Source organism: Hippocampus comes, unplaced genomic scaffold, assembly GCF_001891065.2.
Source record: "Hippocampus comes isolate QL1 unplaced genomic scaffold, H_comes_QL1_v1.1 scaffold322, whole genome shotgun sequence".
In the NCBI taxonomy this organism is placed as follows: Eukaryota; Metazoa; Chordata; class Actinopteri; order Syngnathiformes; family Syngnathidae; genus Hippocampus; species Hippocampus comes.
The window spans coordinates 355,373-374,266 of record NW_017805137.1 but is presented as its reverse complement, the minus strand read 5'-3'; the positions used below and the strand labels follow the sequence as shown (position 1 = coordinate 374,266).

Here is an 18,894-nt window from a genome sequence, read left to right as displayed (position 1 = left end):
TTTCTCAGAGCCGGATCCTCCAGATTCCACGGGCAGGTTGTCAAAAGACTGAAACCAGATGAAAATGAAAAATAAAAATACAATAACAACATAACGACACGACGTCTTCGGCCAACCAAATGGCACGGGCGGTAGGTAGGCACAGCGGGGTTGCAAGTAAACATGCTATTGATATATCATTTTGAGTTGTCAAGAACAACATCCTATTTACGTATGCGACCCCAATGAACTCAACTCTGCCCCCGATTCTTCAGACCATTGAGCTTGACAATTCAGGCCAGTAGGGCACATCCTGGTTTTAATGGGCCTGTGGATGCATGAACTTTGTGCAAATAACCCACTCGAAATTTCACTCGTCCCCTTTGATGCCTATTGTGCAGAAGTAATTCCAAGCATCTGATTGCGGGTGACGTTCACTGCTACCCATATCATTCTGTACGCCACTTACCCCGCGCGTCTTAGTTAGGGGGAGCCCTAACACTGATCCATTCTCTACATCTCCCATAAGGAAGTCAGACACACTGGAAAAAAAAATGTTACATCTTAAAATTAGAATTATCTACATCGTCTCGTCATGTGGAATGATCATCATGATACCTACACATCGCCAACCGTGAATGCCAATTTGTCGATTGCAGAGTAGATGTCTCTCAAAAGACTCTGCTTGTTCTCTTCATTCACCTGCTCAAAATTCACTCCTGTCAAATGGAAAAAAAAAAAATGTTACATCTTAAAATTAGAATTATCTACATCGTCTCGTCATGTGGAATGATCATCATGATACCTACACATCGCCAACCGTGAATGCCAATTTGTCGATTGCAGAGTAGATGTCTCTCAAAAGACTCTGCTTGTTCTCTTCATTCACCTGCTCAAAATTCACTCCTGTCAAATGGAAATGAGAAGTCAGGCTTCCAGCCGTAACATACATTCAGCAAATTTAATCAAGAATCACTGTTTTTGCGTGCACAAAATAGACTATGCTGAACATTGCTGTCTCAAAATAACAGAACCGCATAAACAAACTTTGTGTGTCGGCACAGAAAGGGTAAACCAAGATTGCAAGTGTATATAAATGGGCTGTAATCTGGAAATCCAGTAGTTTCCTGCGGCAAGTCAAAACACGGTGATGACTGAAGACAGAATGGGGGAAAAACACCAATGTAAATATGGTGGTAATCAGTCTTCACAATAACCTTCCTGTCCTGACCGTGCAGAGAAAAAAACAAACTAGATGCTCAGAAAGCAAGCGTAATAAATCAGTGATGTAACTGGCTGTTCCGCCACTTGCTTGAGGAAACTCTGTCTTTCCTTCCTTTGGAACAGTGGATATTTCTAGAGTTCAAGACTCAAACCAACCAAATTCTCCTGAAATTTGCTCCAAGAAAGCAGGGAAACGATGCTAGTTTGGTGACAAACGAAAAACGAATGCTTTTCTGAAACCTGTGAAGGAAGCTTCAGACAACATGACATCCATCGATCGCACCAAATGCCAAGACACGTTTTGTAACAAATAGATGTCAAAGACACCTGAGCCCTGAAAAGCTATACATACCTGGAATGTAGTATTTTTTTTTTTTTTGCCCCCACCCGCCTCAACCTTGGTCCTGTTCAATGGACAATCCTATTTTGATATATTACGACGATCACGTATACATTCCTCTCAAATGGGTCTGGTCGTATAATCCTCCGCAAGCAAAATTGTGTAGTGTCTCAAAAAATAAAAATTAAAAAAAAATTAAAAGGGCCAGAAAGTATGGTCTGACTTGTAGATTCGGTCCAACAATTCTCTTGGAATGTCCAATGAGCCGTGGGGTTGTCACCAGTGAACGCACGCAACTCACTTAGGCTCTCGCATCGTCTCTGCTTCTGTCCAACCCCTAACCCCTCAACAGGACATCCTGAGCCTTGTTGGAATACAATGCCAGTGCTCGCACAGGCCCCAACCAGTGGTCCAAATGCGGAAGTTACATCATTGAGAAAAAATGGTATTGTTTGAGTGGAAAAGCACAACACTCTCGCACACACAACTCAGATTGAATTCGGGTATCTGGGTAGGAATTTGACCAAAAACATGAAGGGGAGGCAACCAAATGATGCCTTGTTGTTGCTCTATCAGGTACCACAAATCACAACAAATATGCCAAATTGCTCATATTTTGTTGCTCTATCAGGTACCACAAATCACAACAAATTGCTCATATTAAAAAAAATGGTAAAACGGGGCAAATGTATTTGGAAATTGAGGATTATTATCAAACGGCACATGCCTTATATCTAGCCTATTCTCAAGAACATAAAGATGATCATACAAAGGATCCCCCTCAACAACTTTTTGCTTGATTGGATTTGTGTCTGTATGTTCTTTTTAGTTGACATTTCATTTCTTTTCAGAGAGAAGTAAACTATCTCAGCCCCCCTAGTGGCAGAATATATAGCACATGCATGCAGACCAGTATCACATGACAAATAAGCAAAATGGCAGATCATTTTCTTCTTTTGTGAATCAAGAAATACAATTACCACCATAGAAAAACAACTAAATTTCTGGCTTGTATTGTTAAAAAGAGTTGGTGGGGTTACCAAGACATCACAACTTACCTTTCACTGAAGTGATGACAGTCCCAACTGAACTGAGAATGTCAACCGAGTTGAGGGTCTGGTGTTTGCTGATGAATGTCATCAGGGATGCCAGCATCTCCCCGAGACGTTCGTGGATTGCTTTGTGCAGGCAAGCTTGGTGCTCTGTGAGGTCACAAAGTTGGGAGAGTTCAAGAAGCTTTCTGGTGGTCCTACAGGCTAAGCGCTTGAATTCATCTGACAAACTAGTCCTACGTGTGACCTGAATATCTTGACCGTGGTGTCGGAAATGTGAAGAGCAATTGAAAGACAGCACGATTTGACTCATGAGTCAACATTCATCCCTTTTTGAAGTAAACGTACGATGGATTTATACAGGATTGAACGTAATATGCTGGTACACTGGCTAGGGGCCGCTCTGGCAGTCATAAAACAAGTGAAAGTTGTTATGTTGCTCGGCAAAAGCGTGGACAAAAAAAAAAAATCCTTAACCAGGAAGCATGACAAGACAGTGACGATTGGGGATTCCCCCTGATAAATTGATCAAGAGTGCAGAAAATTACGAACCAGCCTTCCGACAAACAAATCCTACTGCCAACAGGGTCACTACATAACATTCCGCCTTTGCTGGTTTAAAGGGTGGCCATGGCAGCCACGTCAGACAACGACCGTCCGTTCACAGCGGTTGTGGTCAACACTAAAGCAGTCAATGGCCTGTCTAGGCAACAAGGACATAAAGCAAGGCTGGCAGTGGGATTGCACTCCGCTCGGGAACCTACAAAGAGAACTCATACCTGAAAGCCAAGTGCATAAACAGCCACAATCTACTGTGATCGCACTACACGACAGAAGTTTGCAAGTCTGTTAATCAGGAGCCCCTTTTTAAACAGAAATGATGAGGTAAGAAAGTTCAAAAACACAGCCTGTGAAGAAGGGTGGGAATTGATGTTGTGCCATCAAGTCGGCAAGCTCAAAGAACAAAGCTCATGTCTGTGTATAGAAGGCACAACTGGCAGCTTGCTTTGTACTGTTCTGTCATGTACTCTACAAAATGGATCTCCTCTAAAATATGTTTTGATAAAAAAAAAAAAAAATGCAGTTTACTGATATGCATTTCTTGATATTTTTGGAAACCACAACATTCGTGTTACGCAACCACAGGCGGGTTGCTTACAGTCCACTTTTCTGCCCCCCTGTCCTGTTCCCCCCCCAACAAAACCACATCCCACTGACAGCCCAAAGCCACATTTGCGCTGATGATCACGCCGGGATTATCTCCTCATGGAGATGGGGATCAGAAAGACTTTAGCCGTCGCCCATTTTTCCTTTTATTCATTAGCTCTCTTTTTGGAGTGGGACAAATAGTGCAACCAGCGGGGCTAATACAGCTGGGTCGACGTGGACATATTGACAATGCTTTCTGTGGTGATCCGAAAAATCAAGCCAACTAAACAGTATGTGCCAAGTTCCCACCACAAGGTAACCCAGGTTTACCGGAAAAACGACACAAAGACGGCTGCTGCAACAAAAAAAACAAGTGAAGCATCAAAGACATCAATCAAAGATCCTGCAAAGTCAATTCACACTGGGTTTTTTTTTTTTCTAAAATACATCACACGTACGTTTGAAGGTAATTGCTGAAAACGTGCAAAGACTGAGTTGCGGGGACGTACCGTAAGAGCTGTTTCTCACCATTTCAGTAGCTGTTTCTCAATTCGCGTGCTTGGGGGGGACTTTATAAAACACCATGGATGAGGATGATATTTTAGCATTAAAATTTGCCTGGTTAAAATAACAGAACCTTTTTAGAACATACTTTGGCAGAAGACCAGTGCCGTTCATTTAGGGCAGCTACAGTATCAACCTTCCATTCAAATAAAGTGCGCAGGCGCAATGTTTCGAAGTCTTTGACAAGCCGCTTCAACCTCTGTGCCCTTTATTGTTCGTAGTCAGTTCAGATAGACGGACATTCCGGTTAAAAATGACCAACTAGCTCGCGTCATCTTGGCACAGGCTTTCGAACCCATTCATTCATTGAACCGCATCCCCAGGAAAGGAGGCATAAACTTTGAGGTTGATTATGGACGACCCTCAGCCATGAATGCCCACAAGATCGAGAGGTTTCCTTTAAAAGGGTCCCATGCGCTGCAACCGACAATAGCAGATGTGTTAGCCTATTGGACCGTCCCAAATTGAGGCTAATTAGCACGACATTATGGCCGTGTGGACCGGCACAGCGAAGGGAAGGCATCAAGTAAAAAGACCGATTATTTAACCCCAGTGCTGCTTCTCACAATGCGTAGACAGCCGGTTCCCACCAGGAAGAGTCTGTTCAAGGCATATCTGACAAACACAAATTGAGATTTGGCAGCGGCGTTCTTGTTTTAAAGAGAGGATGTTCAGTTTTAAGAGAAGTTCTGGGAAGAACCTTCTGTCCACAGTCGACAGGGAAAACCAGAGTTTGAAGAACAGACATGTTTGAGAGCAGAAAACAAAACGAAACTGTATTGTCCCTGGGGCCAATAGTAAACAGTCAGACAGGTCACCTCGTGGACTTGACCACATGAAGCATTTATGGAACAATAAATTATATGAATATATGTGTGCGTGTGAGTGTGTGTGTCTGTGTGTCAGTCTTTGTTCACGGTCTGATGGTTTTTGGTGGGAGGATGGTAAGGCATGACAGGGGAGGAGTGGTGGAGAGCACGGGAGGGAAAATATGAAAGGAGAAGGGGGTTGTACGTGATTTGGGGTAGTTCTCTTCCATTGGGATTTGTCCCAACTTTACCCCTGCACAGCACATCCCCGCTATGAGAGAAGGAGTGAGAGACATTCCAGGGCATAATAAGGCCTGGTGAATGAAAGCGATGGAGGGATCAGACCTTGAGCCTGATGAGAAGGAGGCCGCGGATCAGGAGCTCCTCGCAGGCTGCCAGAAACACATTGCCAGGCTTTTACTTCATTAGCGTCATGGAAACCCAACATTCCAGCCTCTTGTTTGGTCGTGGGGATGGCAGTTGCAGCAAGGGGCGCGGGGAGCCATAATGAAAACATTCTCAGATCATTCACCATCAAAACGACACCTTCATAATAAAACATTCCGAAAGCTCTCCCCGGCCGGCTTTCGCGAAAAAATTTCTAAAGTCAGGAATTATGCAGTACGCTATAAAACACAGAATGGTAAGAGCTGTCTCCCAAACCCTCATACTTGACCAAGCCGTAATCTCCAGATATCAGCCATATCTTTCAGGCACCAAGTATCACTAGAAAATGATCTTTGCAGTTGATGACTCCATCCCACTAAATATTCTCTGCATTTTCTCATGCATTCCACCACACAAGAAGATGGCAGCGGAATCACAGTAGAATGCACAACCACATGAGGAAGCCGGGGAATTACTAATTAGGGACGTTGCATCATTGAGCCGGGAGTGCCTGAGACAATATGACTTGGCAACATTCCATTCGCTGAGACCCGAGCTCTGCTCAATTATGCACTGCAAATCACGAGTCGTATTCTTGATGGTTCAAGACACCTGAGAGTGGGCCATGGTGCTGCTTGCCACAAAGACAGCGTGAAATCACTTATCGTGTCACAACTACGCCTTCCAAATACGGATCGCGCGCAGGCGAGCCGCGGCATAGGTGGGCTCGTAACTAATTACAATGCTCAACCAAAACGATTGAAAGTCGAAAGAGTCAAAAATTTGAAATGATTTGCTACATGGATAGATTATTTTGCGATTTGCCTCAACATACAACCACATCCCCCCAAAATTACCCAGGAAGATAGAAAAGGATATCCTTGCTAATTATGAAATATTTATGAAGGAGGTGTTTCAAAGTGGGCCACTTCACCTTTAGCACAAAGATAGATTCATTGAAATGGGTGGCCAGTGCATCTGTAACTAACTGTTCGTTCTTTCTCTTGTCTGCAAACTACTCGGTAGATCACACACATAAAGACTGTGACTTCATTGCTTCACTTTTTTTTTCTTTTTTCTTTTGCAATGATTAAAAGTGTTTGTAAAGGGAGCTGCAGCGACCTACACGGAGGAGTCAGATTTAGCTGGTGACACCCATTTTCAAGCTTGTTGGCTTTTAGAGCAGCAAACCAAATGATATTACATCACCCAAGAGTGACCAGAGGATGTTCATCTCCCAGGATCGGTTTGTTGATGTTTGTCATTCTTGTTTTGCATGTCGCATTGCTAGCATCGAAATGTGACAGTCGGTTTCAATTGAAGAATGTGCCCCCCTCCCCCGCCCCACAACACCGTTTTGCTCGCGGGCCGTGAGGAAAGACAGATATGGCTTTGACATCCCCCACATTACCACCTCAACAACTTTTGATGCAAAGCCATGAAAGCTGGCATTCCAACTACGCTCTATCTTTTCTTGAAGAGAAACACAGACCCACCCCCCACCCCGACTGCGCAACCTTGATCTGCCAGCCAAACTGGTCAAGCGTTGGCGCTAAAAGCCGACGTTTGTTCTCCACAATGTGTATTGTACGCAAAGGAACATCAGCAGGCCAGGAGGCGAAGACGGCCCCCTTTTTAGTGCACCTGTCAATGGGCATGAGAAGGAAGTGAAGGGTCGAATCTCAACACAAAGGGAGGCTATTTGGCTTTACTGTCATCCTGACCGTGAGTGAATGGGCTTTGTGAACTTGAAAGCCTACCTTCTAACCTCGGATACCTACGGGGTAAAATGTTACTCATTGAGAGTCTTCTCTTTCTGAAGAATGCATGAAGCCTTGGAGAAAATCAAGAGTGATTGCGGGCATTGTTGCTCCTAGGCCGCATGGCTTGGCATGTTCATTCACACATCAATGGACCCAATTTCCTCTGTTGCCTTTCCACAGTCCAGCGAGACCTCATTTGACTCTCACAAGACATGATGGACTCCAGTTGGCCAGGCTCTCTTCTTCCCACAGTAGTACAACAACAACAACGTTCCTGAACAAATTCAAAGTAGCGCTGGACGAGTGTGTCCAGTTGTCCTTCCGTCCCCTTCCCTATCAAGTTGACTGGCTTTTCATATCTCATAACCAGTGTCGGGCTGCCCTTGCAACATGCAAACATGCACGTGAATATCATCTGACAGGGAAAATGGTTCAATTATTCGCTTCCATATTTCTATAAAGTAGCAAGAAAATCTATGTGAATTATGTGGGATCACCTTGATTTTTACATTATGCTGATATGAGCTCCATCTTACAGCAATAGACAAATGCAGTCTGCTATGACTAACAAACAGCCATCTGAGGTCATGTTTTAATTGGACACGTTTACTGTGCAAGGTGGAAAAAGTATGTGACCCCTGAGGTGAATGACTTCAAGAGCTAATCGGGAATTGGGAGTCAGCCAACCGTGAGTCCAATTAATTCAACGAGGTCGGAGGTGTTGTTTACGGCTGCCCTGCGGCACACGAAGCAGACTCCGGTTATCAGTTTTCTATTTTCAAAAAGCATTGCCCAAAATGACCCATGCAACACACAGAATCCCACAATTAGGAACTGTTAGCGTGAATGACTGGAGAAAGTGTTACAACATTACAGGATCTATAAAAAGCCTTGAGATTCGTCAGTCCATAGGAAGACACAAGATAAATGTAGCAGTCAAAGTAGTTTTATCAAATTTGAAGATGCACATTGCTGACTTCTTGTGCCTAAATTGTGGTTGGTTTCAATTCAAAACTGGGACAGAAGCCACAAATTCAGCAGCTACTTAAGATGATACGGAATGATCAAACTGACGCCCCTGTTTAAAAATGCGAATACCTCCAGGAAAAGGGTTATTCTGTTGACATTTCCACATGGGTCAAGTACCGCTGGCGTCATGCGGAATCCTTCGCAGGAGACCGCAAAAACGGCATGCTTTTTCATCCATTAATATTTCATCATCCAAAAGAGAAAGACATTTACAGCACTTTAGACAGCTGTGTGATCGAGAGCGCAAAGCAGTCTACAAGTGCCCGCTTTTTAGCAGACAACTTGACATCATCCACAAGTGTAGATGTTTTGCAGTTCCTTATAAACGTCGTTGGCCCCTGCCGATCTCCCGGATTGACTCCGGCGAGCCAGTCAGTTCTGCTTCACCTGCGCTTAATTTAAACGGATGATAGAGGACGCTTGAATTGGACGGGGATCAAGTTGTCTGTGTTTATTCCCACAACGTGCATACGCCCATTTCTAAGTGCACCCGTCTACGAAAATACCAAAAGAAAGAAAACTCCACCCATGCGCAGTTAGACTGCAATTTGCATGAGACTTAACGTTGGGCACGAATATGAATCTGGGGACCTGAATATGAAGTTTCAAAACATGTGCAGCCCTTTAGCAGAGATCCTTATCTGTCAAGTCTCAAGTGTGGGAATCCTGGATCACATTGAAATGTGTTGCAGATTGCTGCTTTGGGAAAAATAGAGCACCCATAACTGTAAATCTTTCTCAGGGGGGAAGGAAAGAAAGACACGGAGAGGATGTTCGCTCGGGTTCCCAACTGAAAACAGCTAACAAATCAGGTGCGGTGCAGGTCAGGGCTATTAAACTTGACACGTGAGCATTTCTTTGCCACCTGAATACAAGGTGCCGCCATTGTGCACCTTGTGCATTACACAATAATTGTGAGTTGAAGCCTGTGGTGCTTCGTGCAGGTTTCCTTTTAAAAAGACAAAAAGGATAAGAGGACTGCCAGATGTCTCAAAACAGTGGACATTAATCCCCCCCACCACCCACCCCCTTAAAATCCAATTCAAGCACAGCATCGGTTTATAACGAGCAGTAGATTCAAACAAGAGGCAATTAAGGTAATGTAATAAATCCTTTTAGGCAGCTTAGTGAGCAAGATTCGTATTCACTATGATTAAATAGAGACGATATTCTTTGACCATCCAAGAGAATCCAAGTATCTTGATGCATAAGAGATGATACATATAATTTTTTTTTTACCACATTGGAAAGAAAGGACAATTTAGATGGTTTACACTGGGCTTTAAATACAAGCACGTTAGAACCATAAAAGGAACTTGTTGGAGGCAAGAAGCTACTTGGAGGACTTTACAGCTGATCCCAGAAAGCCCAGCGGGATAGTCTGTCTAAACAGAGGAGAGTTAGAGCCTTTAAAGAAAGTCTGGAATGGTTGCTGAAAAGTCCAAGTAGGGCTAAATTTGCAAGCAAATCACTGAAAACATTTTTAGGCTTTCGCTGAGGACCGACCCCAGAGTTTCCCAGAATGCTTAACTGTAATTACAGAATGCCCCCCGCCCCCCCCAAAAAAAACAACGACAAAAACCAGCAAGATACAAACAAAACAAGACTACGCAAAAAGTATTTCAGACAAATCGAACCTAGCTAAACGATTGCTCACAATGCAGCTATGGTGTGTTCCCATGTTCATGATGCAACACCTGAGGTGAAGATAATTATTAACTAAAGATTCCTCATGACTCAGAGCAAATAGTTCAGTTGACATAGGGGAAGGGGTGAGTCATGCACATACTGTACACTGACATATGAAACTTTGACAAATGATGGCATTTAACAGGATCAAAGGTTCATTTTTTTCATTTTTTAAAGAACACTCAGCTGATCACAGCATTCAAAACTTGACGTGCCACTGACAGGATTCCTCTGGAGAAGAGCAATTAACCTGAGCCAGTTTCAGCTCAATATGAATGTACTGCATTTAAATGGCATAAATGTTTTAAGGCGTGATTATAATGCACTAAAGCTACATTTTGACTTGGCTCTATTTGCGAAAAATCTGACACGTATCCAATCTGGGACTACAGATGAAAGTGAGCTCGGTTGGATTTGGGAGGGAAAAATAATGCAATTGAGCCGCTCAGACTGTCATTGGGGGGAAAAAATAATACATAATACAGGTCACATATGAGCAAAAAAAAAAAAGATTTGTGTCACATTTGCCTGTTGTTTGATAAAAGGGGAGGAAAACTACTTGAAACCAACACCCTGCTCTTTACTTTCCATTGTCAGTGCTGGCTGGTTCACTTTTTATGCCTGTGTAAAAAAAAAAAAAAAAAAAAAAAAAAAAAGATTTGCGTCACATTTGCCTGTTGTTTGATAAAATGGGAGGAAAAGTACTTGAAACCAACACCCTGCTATTTACTTTCCATTATCAGTGCTGGCTGGTTCACTTTTTATGCCTGTGCGGTTGACACAAAAATTGGCCATCATTCTGCTTGGCAGAGCTCGATGGTGCAAACGCAGAAGACACACCTGTCTTACTAAAACAAGTAGCCTTGGAGACAACACGCCCTGGCTGACACCCTCAACAGCAAATCTGCACTGGATTTGAAAGAAATATAAATATCCTTTGGGTTGGGTAACGCCCAGCTGCGGCCAAAGGTTTGCTCCTCTAATATGACAAAGTGCTTTCGAGTGCCTATTCACCATGACATACAAAAGGACCAGAGAGACCACCCCCACGGCTCATAAGGTCTCATGATGTCCTCAGTGACCCCAGTGAGGACCAACCTCGAAATAATAATCTCCTCCAATTACTGACATGTCCTTCACAAGTGTGCAGCGGACGAGGTCAACCTTCCAAAAGAATGAAAATATCCACAACGCAGCGGCAGCTGGTGGTGGGCGAGTCTTCGACTCTGACCTGACACCAGTTGAGTCACATAAACAACTTCTGAAGACAGAAAGAAGTCATGCGTACGTCACCGGCTGTGGCCACACGCTCCACCATGCAGTAATAACCATCTAAGGATGCACCACTAATCAAAACAAAGTCCAAATGTCTTATTTGGAGAACTTGGCTGAGGAAACCCCTTCGGGGATCATTCTCACAGGCCACAGCTATTCTGGACTTGGGAAAGGATCACTTTGCGCAAAATGCCGCTGCTTTGCAGGAGTGTGTGAGTGTGGGGATGCCGCTGGGGACAATGGGTGTCACACTCATGTCACTGACTGTGAATTCAGAGCAAAAGCCGAGTATTGCTTGGCACTGGGTGGTAAACGGAGGAGGAAGGGGAGTGCTGCGAGGGTTTTTTTTTTTTTTTCACTTTTAGTGAGTGACCGCAGCAATGAAAGGTTTGAACTTTAGTGATGCGGCATGCGGACAATATGGCCATAAATTAAAGAGGGCTTTAAATCACTTCCATCACAATGCAAGTCAGTGACTCCCAGCGATCTGTTAGCTGTCTCCGAGTATCCATACTAAACCTAAACAATGACGCATTGTGTACGTCTTCCCACTGAAATGAGAACAAAATGAAACGTTGCTCCTCGATGACTGCAGCTAAAATAAAATACAATTAAACAGCCACGCCATATGCTATTTTGGACAAGGTGACAAACCTCGACAACTGCATTTAGCTTGTGGCACAATTTATGTGTCAAGTCCTGCTTCAACACCAGTGGCGCACGGACCAGAATAACGCTGCCGTTGCCGTGATCCGCTTGGATGGAGCTGTTCTTAGAGTCGCTGACTTTTTGATGGCCTTCTTCAGACGGCACTGAATCAACAGTGGCTCTGATGCTTGCAGACAAGTAGTGCATTCCCGATTGCTTCAAGACAGGCTTCATCGACAATCACTCAACAAAAATCAATTAATCCGCTATACAAATATCATACCCGTGCCTAGACAATGAGCGTTCTTCGTTTAGATTTTTTTTCCCCAAGACTTTTGTCATGTTATCAAGGCACATTGGCACATGTTTTTTCCCCCCCACAACAACCAAATCCAAATCAGGCTCGTCAAATCTGTCTTTTCCTGTATTTAGCTAAAACACGCCCCAACGAGAATACTCGGTCACATGTTGGCATCTACTATAAGTGTCCGCCTCTGCGTCACTGAGCCCATGTTTACGGAACAAGTTTTCTTATATAACCAAGGCATTTCAATTTGAAGCTTGACAGGTGAATTCATTTCTTTTGGCCAATATTTAAAAAATGATTTTGCAGCATTAAGTCACAAATGTTTCTTTTTTTTTTTTTTTAAGAAAATCATCCCGTTGCTCTTCTCTCAAGACGCTGTGGCATGATTGCTGTGCATGAGTGATAGAATGCACAGTGCCTTGTGTGTGTCCATATGCATTCTCATTTGCGTCAAAATACTTAGGACATTCTTGTATGCCGTGAAAAAAAAATGCCGCGATGATCATGGACTGTACAACATTGCTTACTTGCACTAAGGTGCTCTGTTATGTGATGTATGTGCACCAAATTAAAGGTGACCTTTACACATCCCGGTTACTTTTTTCTTTCTTCCAGCATTTAAGAACTGCCTACTTATACTGACTGATTATGGAGGAAAACAATCTTTTTTTTTCTACCACTCCTACTTCACAGCAATTATATGTTGGAGCGAGCAGAGCAACAATCATGAACCGGTTTCTTTCTGTCTAGCTAAGAAGGTTTGTCACATTTGTCACCTTAAGCAGTTACGTTTTGTTTGACTAAGTCTCTCTACATTGAGAAGCGTCTGTTGCTCTCAGTCGAGGCAGGTCGTCAGACTCTTCACACTTTATACAATCAGTCAAAGGAGAGCAACTACTTATTCGTTTTCGGCTCTCTCACATTATCAATCATGACACAGCAAGTGCTGCTGTCAATTCGTTACTTGTTGGTTGGTAAGAGGACCAAGGAAGAACACAATTCCAATGCACCTGAATGTGAAAGCGAAGGAACTTTCACATTTTCTCTTTAAGGCGCCACAGTAATGATAAATGGGCTGTCACTGAGCTTTTATACCTCAGGTACTCAAAGCGCTTTACAGTCACTACTGATGATGCAGCATCAGGAGCAATTAGGAGTTCACTATCTTGCTCAAGGACACTTCGACAAGGTCGCAATGGCCAGGGATTGAACCGCCAACTCTGGATTGGGAGATGATCGCTCTACCGCTGAGCCATCCCGCCCCAACGGTAGAAATAGTGCGAGTGACAGAAAAAGGAAATGGCATTTTCTACTCAGTTGTAATGCCTCTCAACTTTTTTTTGTGGAAAATGCATAAACCGGTGCTTTATTCACGATGCTTTGTCAGCAGCACATTTTCTTGGGTTTATTACCAATAGGAGGGCAATAACCTCCAAATAAAACAGATAAGGTTAGTTGAGTGGCCCCGCAGCCAAGGTCTCAACAGGACAAAGCAGGTCTTACGATGAAAGCAACAGTGTGTACACAACACTGGGTTGACAATATCACAGTTCAGTTTTCACAATCCTTGTAAATTGCCAAACTATCATTAACAGGTGTTATTACTCTATTCTTGAATACTGTTTGCACAATATTTTTGTGTTTCATTAGTATTATTACATTTTGGATTTCACTTTTTGCGTGGGCGGTCAGAAATGTAACCACTGTCATGGATCTATAGACCGTAAGTCTTCACGTAAATAAAATATAACCTGAAAAATTGAGTACAATGTTCAGGGGCAGGGAGCGAGACCTCAAGCCAATAGCAAAAACCAGCAAGTAATTGACCAGCACATAGCAACCCCCCCCCCCACACACACACACACACACACACACATATGCATAATTGGGTTGATAATAGCCTATTATGCCAAAAGATGGCAGCAAATTCAATTTTTCTATTAGACAAGGCTATGGCCTGACACTGTATTTACTTTTAAAGTACACATAGTAACATTTACTAAAAAAGAGAACATACAAAAAGCAAAGACATTTCGTAAAGACATAATTTCCGAACATACCTCTGGAGGCTAGAACACCTCTGAACTGGATCAACCCATCAGAAAATTTGCGTACATCGCTGACCGTCTGCATGATGTAGTTCGAGTATGAGGTGAAGCTTTCGAGATTGGGTGAGTGCATGGGGCGGCCCTTGGACATCTTGTCCGACCCATAGGAGCCCAAAGTGACAGTGTTCGAACTGGAGCTGGAAAATCGAGAGATGCCCAGAGGGAGTTTGGTTCCTCCTCCGCTGCCACCACCCCCTCCGGATCCTCCGCCGGTACTCTGGCGCAGCATGGCCCCAAGCATGCTTTCTTGGCCCTTAGGCCTTTAAGCTTGTGCCCCCGTGGTTCTACTCGAGAATCAAACTGAACACAGGCGTACCATAAGGATCAAGGGTTCTGCAAAGCAAGAGTGAACAAGACTGAGTGTTATAATAGTCCATGGGGGATCATGTTTTAACAAAAGATGTTCACTATAATAACAGAACAAAGAACCTGCATGGTGTCACATTGTTTTTATCAGCAACAAGAATGTCATCTGCAGTAGTTCACAAGTGCTGCTTATGAAGGATAGGAGGGGTGAGGTGATGTTGCTGATGTAACACATTTACAAATCAATGCCAAAACCTGGATTTAATGGCTTTCAGGCACAGTACTGTAGTGTTACTTTTAGATTCGGTTTAAAAGCTGTGACAAAATTGCTGCCAGTCGTGTTTCTGATACACCTTAGGGAAAATAGTTATAATTAAAACACATTGCTGAACACAGTCTGACACCACGAAATAAATCAAAGCACGTTTAAACGATAAATTCCACCGTTCGATCGCTTTCATTATGCAAATTTACTTTTAAGGGGTGTTAAGATTTGCTGAAGCGTTGACAAATAAAGGTATACGTTTGTCAACAACGCGAAGTCGAATGTCTGAATCTTCTGTGTCTCGTGTTAGTCCGTGTATTGGTGGTCCATGCTGCACTAGAGTTCGTCACATTTTGGCATGAACGATGAGAATTGTTCGTACAAATAGGGAATTGCATTCTGAATCCTTTCATACGTCCGTGCAAAATGCCGCGGGGTCACAACAATGTTACACACTATTCTATCAATTAAAGCAAAAAAAAAAAGTGTTACAGTATGTGATTCTCTTGTGTGCATAGCGCATACAAAAACAAATAAGCTTGATACATTTGGAAAACGTTACTTAGCGTTTATGGATGAAGTACTAGAAGTTCATCATATGAGCATATACGAACCCGATGCACAGTCCGGAAACATTGCAAGTTCCAAAACGCGAAAAGACGGTCCAGGGTTAGTAATGAATGAAACAAAACATAGTCCACAGGAAGCGAAGCAATTCGAACGTATCCCAGTCCGGTCCTTGTTCGAGTCTAAACAGAGGGCACTTGCCTTTGCCTCCCCTTTTACGAGTGACGTTATCTTTACCGTGAATGAGTGTGACTGTGTTTATGTGAGCGCGTGCTTCTTCAATAACAACAGGTACTCCGTGTATGAATAGTCAAGCCAATCGTAAAATAATATCAACATCCGGTTATGATTTTCACAATATATCCGTCAGCTATATCCCAACTGTCTGGTCCTGGGCATTTCCTCTCTCCAAGACGATCCGTTGGAATTCTTTTTCATAGCGTGGACCATGAAATGCTTATTACTCCTTTCGTTAGTTATATTGAAGGATATTCGAAGTCTCCGTGTAAAAGTATTGTTTATATTTATTCATAAGTGTGCGTGTGCATGTGTGTGTCGGTGGGGGGCGTTTACTTCTGTTTTTTTACGGATAAATGATTGTTAAAATTCCCTTACTCAAACATTGGAAATAAAATTGTCCTTGCCCCCAAGCTTGACACTGCGCTGCTCCTGGACACAGACAATGGAGATATTAAAGCTTGAATTTTAAACTGTACAGTACAGTACTGTGTAAACGTTCAGGTGGTAAAACGCAGTACAGTAACGCTTTTGACTTGCCTGCCATCTAACGGTAAATGTAGGACAAGACAAGATTTGCATGATTTTGTAATCGGATTTCGGTTCCTCGTGTCACTGATTTGCTGACACGTCTCAATACATTAGAACAGTCTCAAGCTGCCACATCAAATTCCACCTCTCACATTGTTTTTATCAGCAACAAGAATGTCATCTGCAGTAGTTCACAAGTGCTGCTTATGAAGGATAGGAGGGGTGAGGTGATGTTGCTGATGTAACACATTTACAAATCAATGCCAAAACCTGGATTTAATGGCTTTCAGGCACAGTACTGTAGTGTTACTTTTAGATTCGGTTTAAAAGCTGTGACAAAATTGCTGCCAGTCGTGTTTCTGATACACCTTAGGGAAAATAGTTATAATTAAAACACATTGCTGAATACAGTCTGACACCACGAAATAAATCAAAGCACGTTTAAACGATAAATTCCACCGTTCGATCGCTTTAATTATGCAAATTTACTTTTAAGGCGTGTTAAGATTTGCTGAGGCGTTGACAAATAAAAGTATACGCTTGTCAACAACGCGAAGTCGAATGCCTGAATCTTCTGTGTCTCGTGTTAGTCCGTGTATTGGTGGTCCATGCTGCACTAGAGTTCGTCACATTTTGGCATGAACGATGAGAATTGTTCGTACAAATAGGGAATTGCATTCTGAATCCTTTCATACGTCCGTGCAAAATGCCGCGGGGTCACAACAATGTTACACACTATTCTATCAATTAAAAAAAAAAAAAAAAGTGTTACAGTATGTGATTCTCTTGTGTGCATAGCGCATACAAAAACAAATAAGCTTGATACATTTGGAAAACATTACTTAGCGTTTATGGATGAAGTACTAGAAGTTCGTCATATGAGCACATACGAACCCGATGCACAGTCCGGAAACATTGCAAGTTCCAAAACGCGAAAAGACGGTCCAGGGTTAGTAATGAATGAAACAAAACATAGTCCACAGGAAGCGAAGCAATTCGAACGTATCCCAGTCCGGTCCTTGTTCGAGTCTAAACAGAGGGCACTTGCCTTTGCCTCCCCTTTTACGAGTGACGTTATCTTTACCGTGAATGAGTGTGACTGTGTTTATGTGAGCGCGTGCTTCTTCAATAACAACAGGTACTCCGTGTATGAATAGTCAAGCCAATCGTAAAATAATATCAACATCCGGTTATGATTTTCACAATATATCCGTCAGCTATATCCCAACTGTCTGGTCCTGGGCATTTCCTCTCTCCAAGACGATCCGTTGGAATTCTTTTTCATAGCGTGGACCATGAAATGCTTATTACTCCTTTCGTTAGTTATATTGAAGGATATTCGAAGTCTCCGTGTAAAAGTATTGTTTATATTTATTCATAAGTGTGCGTGTGCATGTGTGTGTCGGTGGGGGGCGTTTACTTCTGTTTTTTTACGGATAAATGATTGTTAAAATTCCCTTACTCAAACATTGGAAATAAAATTGTCCTTGCCCCCAAGCTTGACACTGCGCTGCTCCTGGACACAGACAATGGAGATATTAAAGCTTGAATTTTAAACTGTACAGTACAGTACTGTGTAAACGTTCAGGTGGTAAAACGCAGTACAGTAACGCTTTTGACTTGCCTGCCATCTAACGGTAAATGTAGGACAAGACAAGATTTGCATGATTTTGTAATCGGATTTCGGTTCCTCGTGTCACTGATTTGCTGACACGTCTCAATACATTAGAACAGTCTCAAGCTGCCACATCAAATTCCACCTCAAAGAACAATTAGCTCTCCAAATACCAACATCATGACCAACATTACAATAAAGCAACGTGGAAGTAGGAATAAATTTTCATCAAAAACAAGTGTTTTTGATGTTTTCCCCCATAAAACGTGCATATCATAAGCCACTACAAAATGTTTTGGTACTTGACGTGAAAAAATAAAAGTAGGAATTGGACTTCTGAAAAGTATTTTCCTGTGTTTTCTGTTGGGTTGAGTTGAGTTGTATTTTCATTCCCAATATGTTGAATACATTTGTGTAGTTGTTTTCAAGATGTATTTTATTGTATTCTACTTATGAGTTTCACCTTACAAATTGAGCATTTGAAAAAAAAAAAGAACCTTCTTATGATATTGTAATTTATTCTTCCTAGCCTGAACACGTTGATTGAATTAAGTGCTCTGAGCTGAAAAGCTCTCCACAGCTGAATCTCAACTTTTGGTTCCAGTTTTAGTAAAACTGCGCAGCGATGAGTCAGCCAAACCTTGCAAGGGAGAGTATCTTAGATTTTGGATTTTTATGATTCTTGTTATAGAATGCCTCCATTGCGGAAAAAAAAGATAACTCATTCAAAATGTTGTAGCTCGCGTTCTGATCAGAAAAAAAATCAGAACATACTACTCCATTCCTGAAGGCTTCGCGCTGGCTCCCAATTAGCTGTAGAAAAGATTTTGACATTCTGCTACTGGTCCATAAATTGCTGAATGGTTTTGGTCCTGATACATTAACCGGAATACTCACTGACTTCCTTTGTGTATGAAATACACCATATAAATAACGTCGGGAATGGTTGTTCGTCCGTGCCCTGCGACTGGCTGGCAACCAGTGCAGGGTGAAATTAACCTGCTTCACAAAACAATCTACATCTGCTTGTGAAGCAACAAAAACTAAACG

General features: G+C 42.6%; 1 protein-coding gene across 1 annotated transcript in view; it reads right to left on the bottom strand.

The window, feature by feature from the left end:
- LOC109514094 (rho GTPase-activating protein 29-like) overlaps window positions 1–15,820 on the bottom strand; it is a 20,552-nt gene extending 4,732 nt beyond the window's left edge. Inside the window, exons 1-6 of the mRNA XM_019866903.1 lie at window positions 15,509–15,820; window positions 14,276–14,656; window positions 2,602–2,745; window positions 789–885; window positions 449–521; window positions 1–48 (exon numbers count right to left, since the gene is read on the bottom strand). Coding sequence (XP_019722462.1) covers window positions 1–48; window positions 449–521; window positions 789–885; window positions 2,602–2,745; window positions 14,276–14,564 — 651 coding nt within the window. The 5' untranslated portion in view covers window positions 14,565–14,656; window positions 15,509–15,820. The remainder of the gene's footprint in view (window positions 49–448; window positions 522–788; window positions 886–2,601; window positions 2,746–14,275; window positions 14,657–15,508) is intronic.
- Between the last annotated feature and the right edge of the window lie 3,074 nt (window positions 15,821–18,894).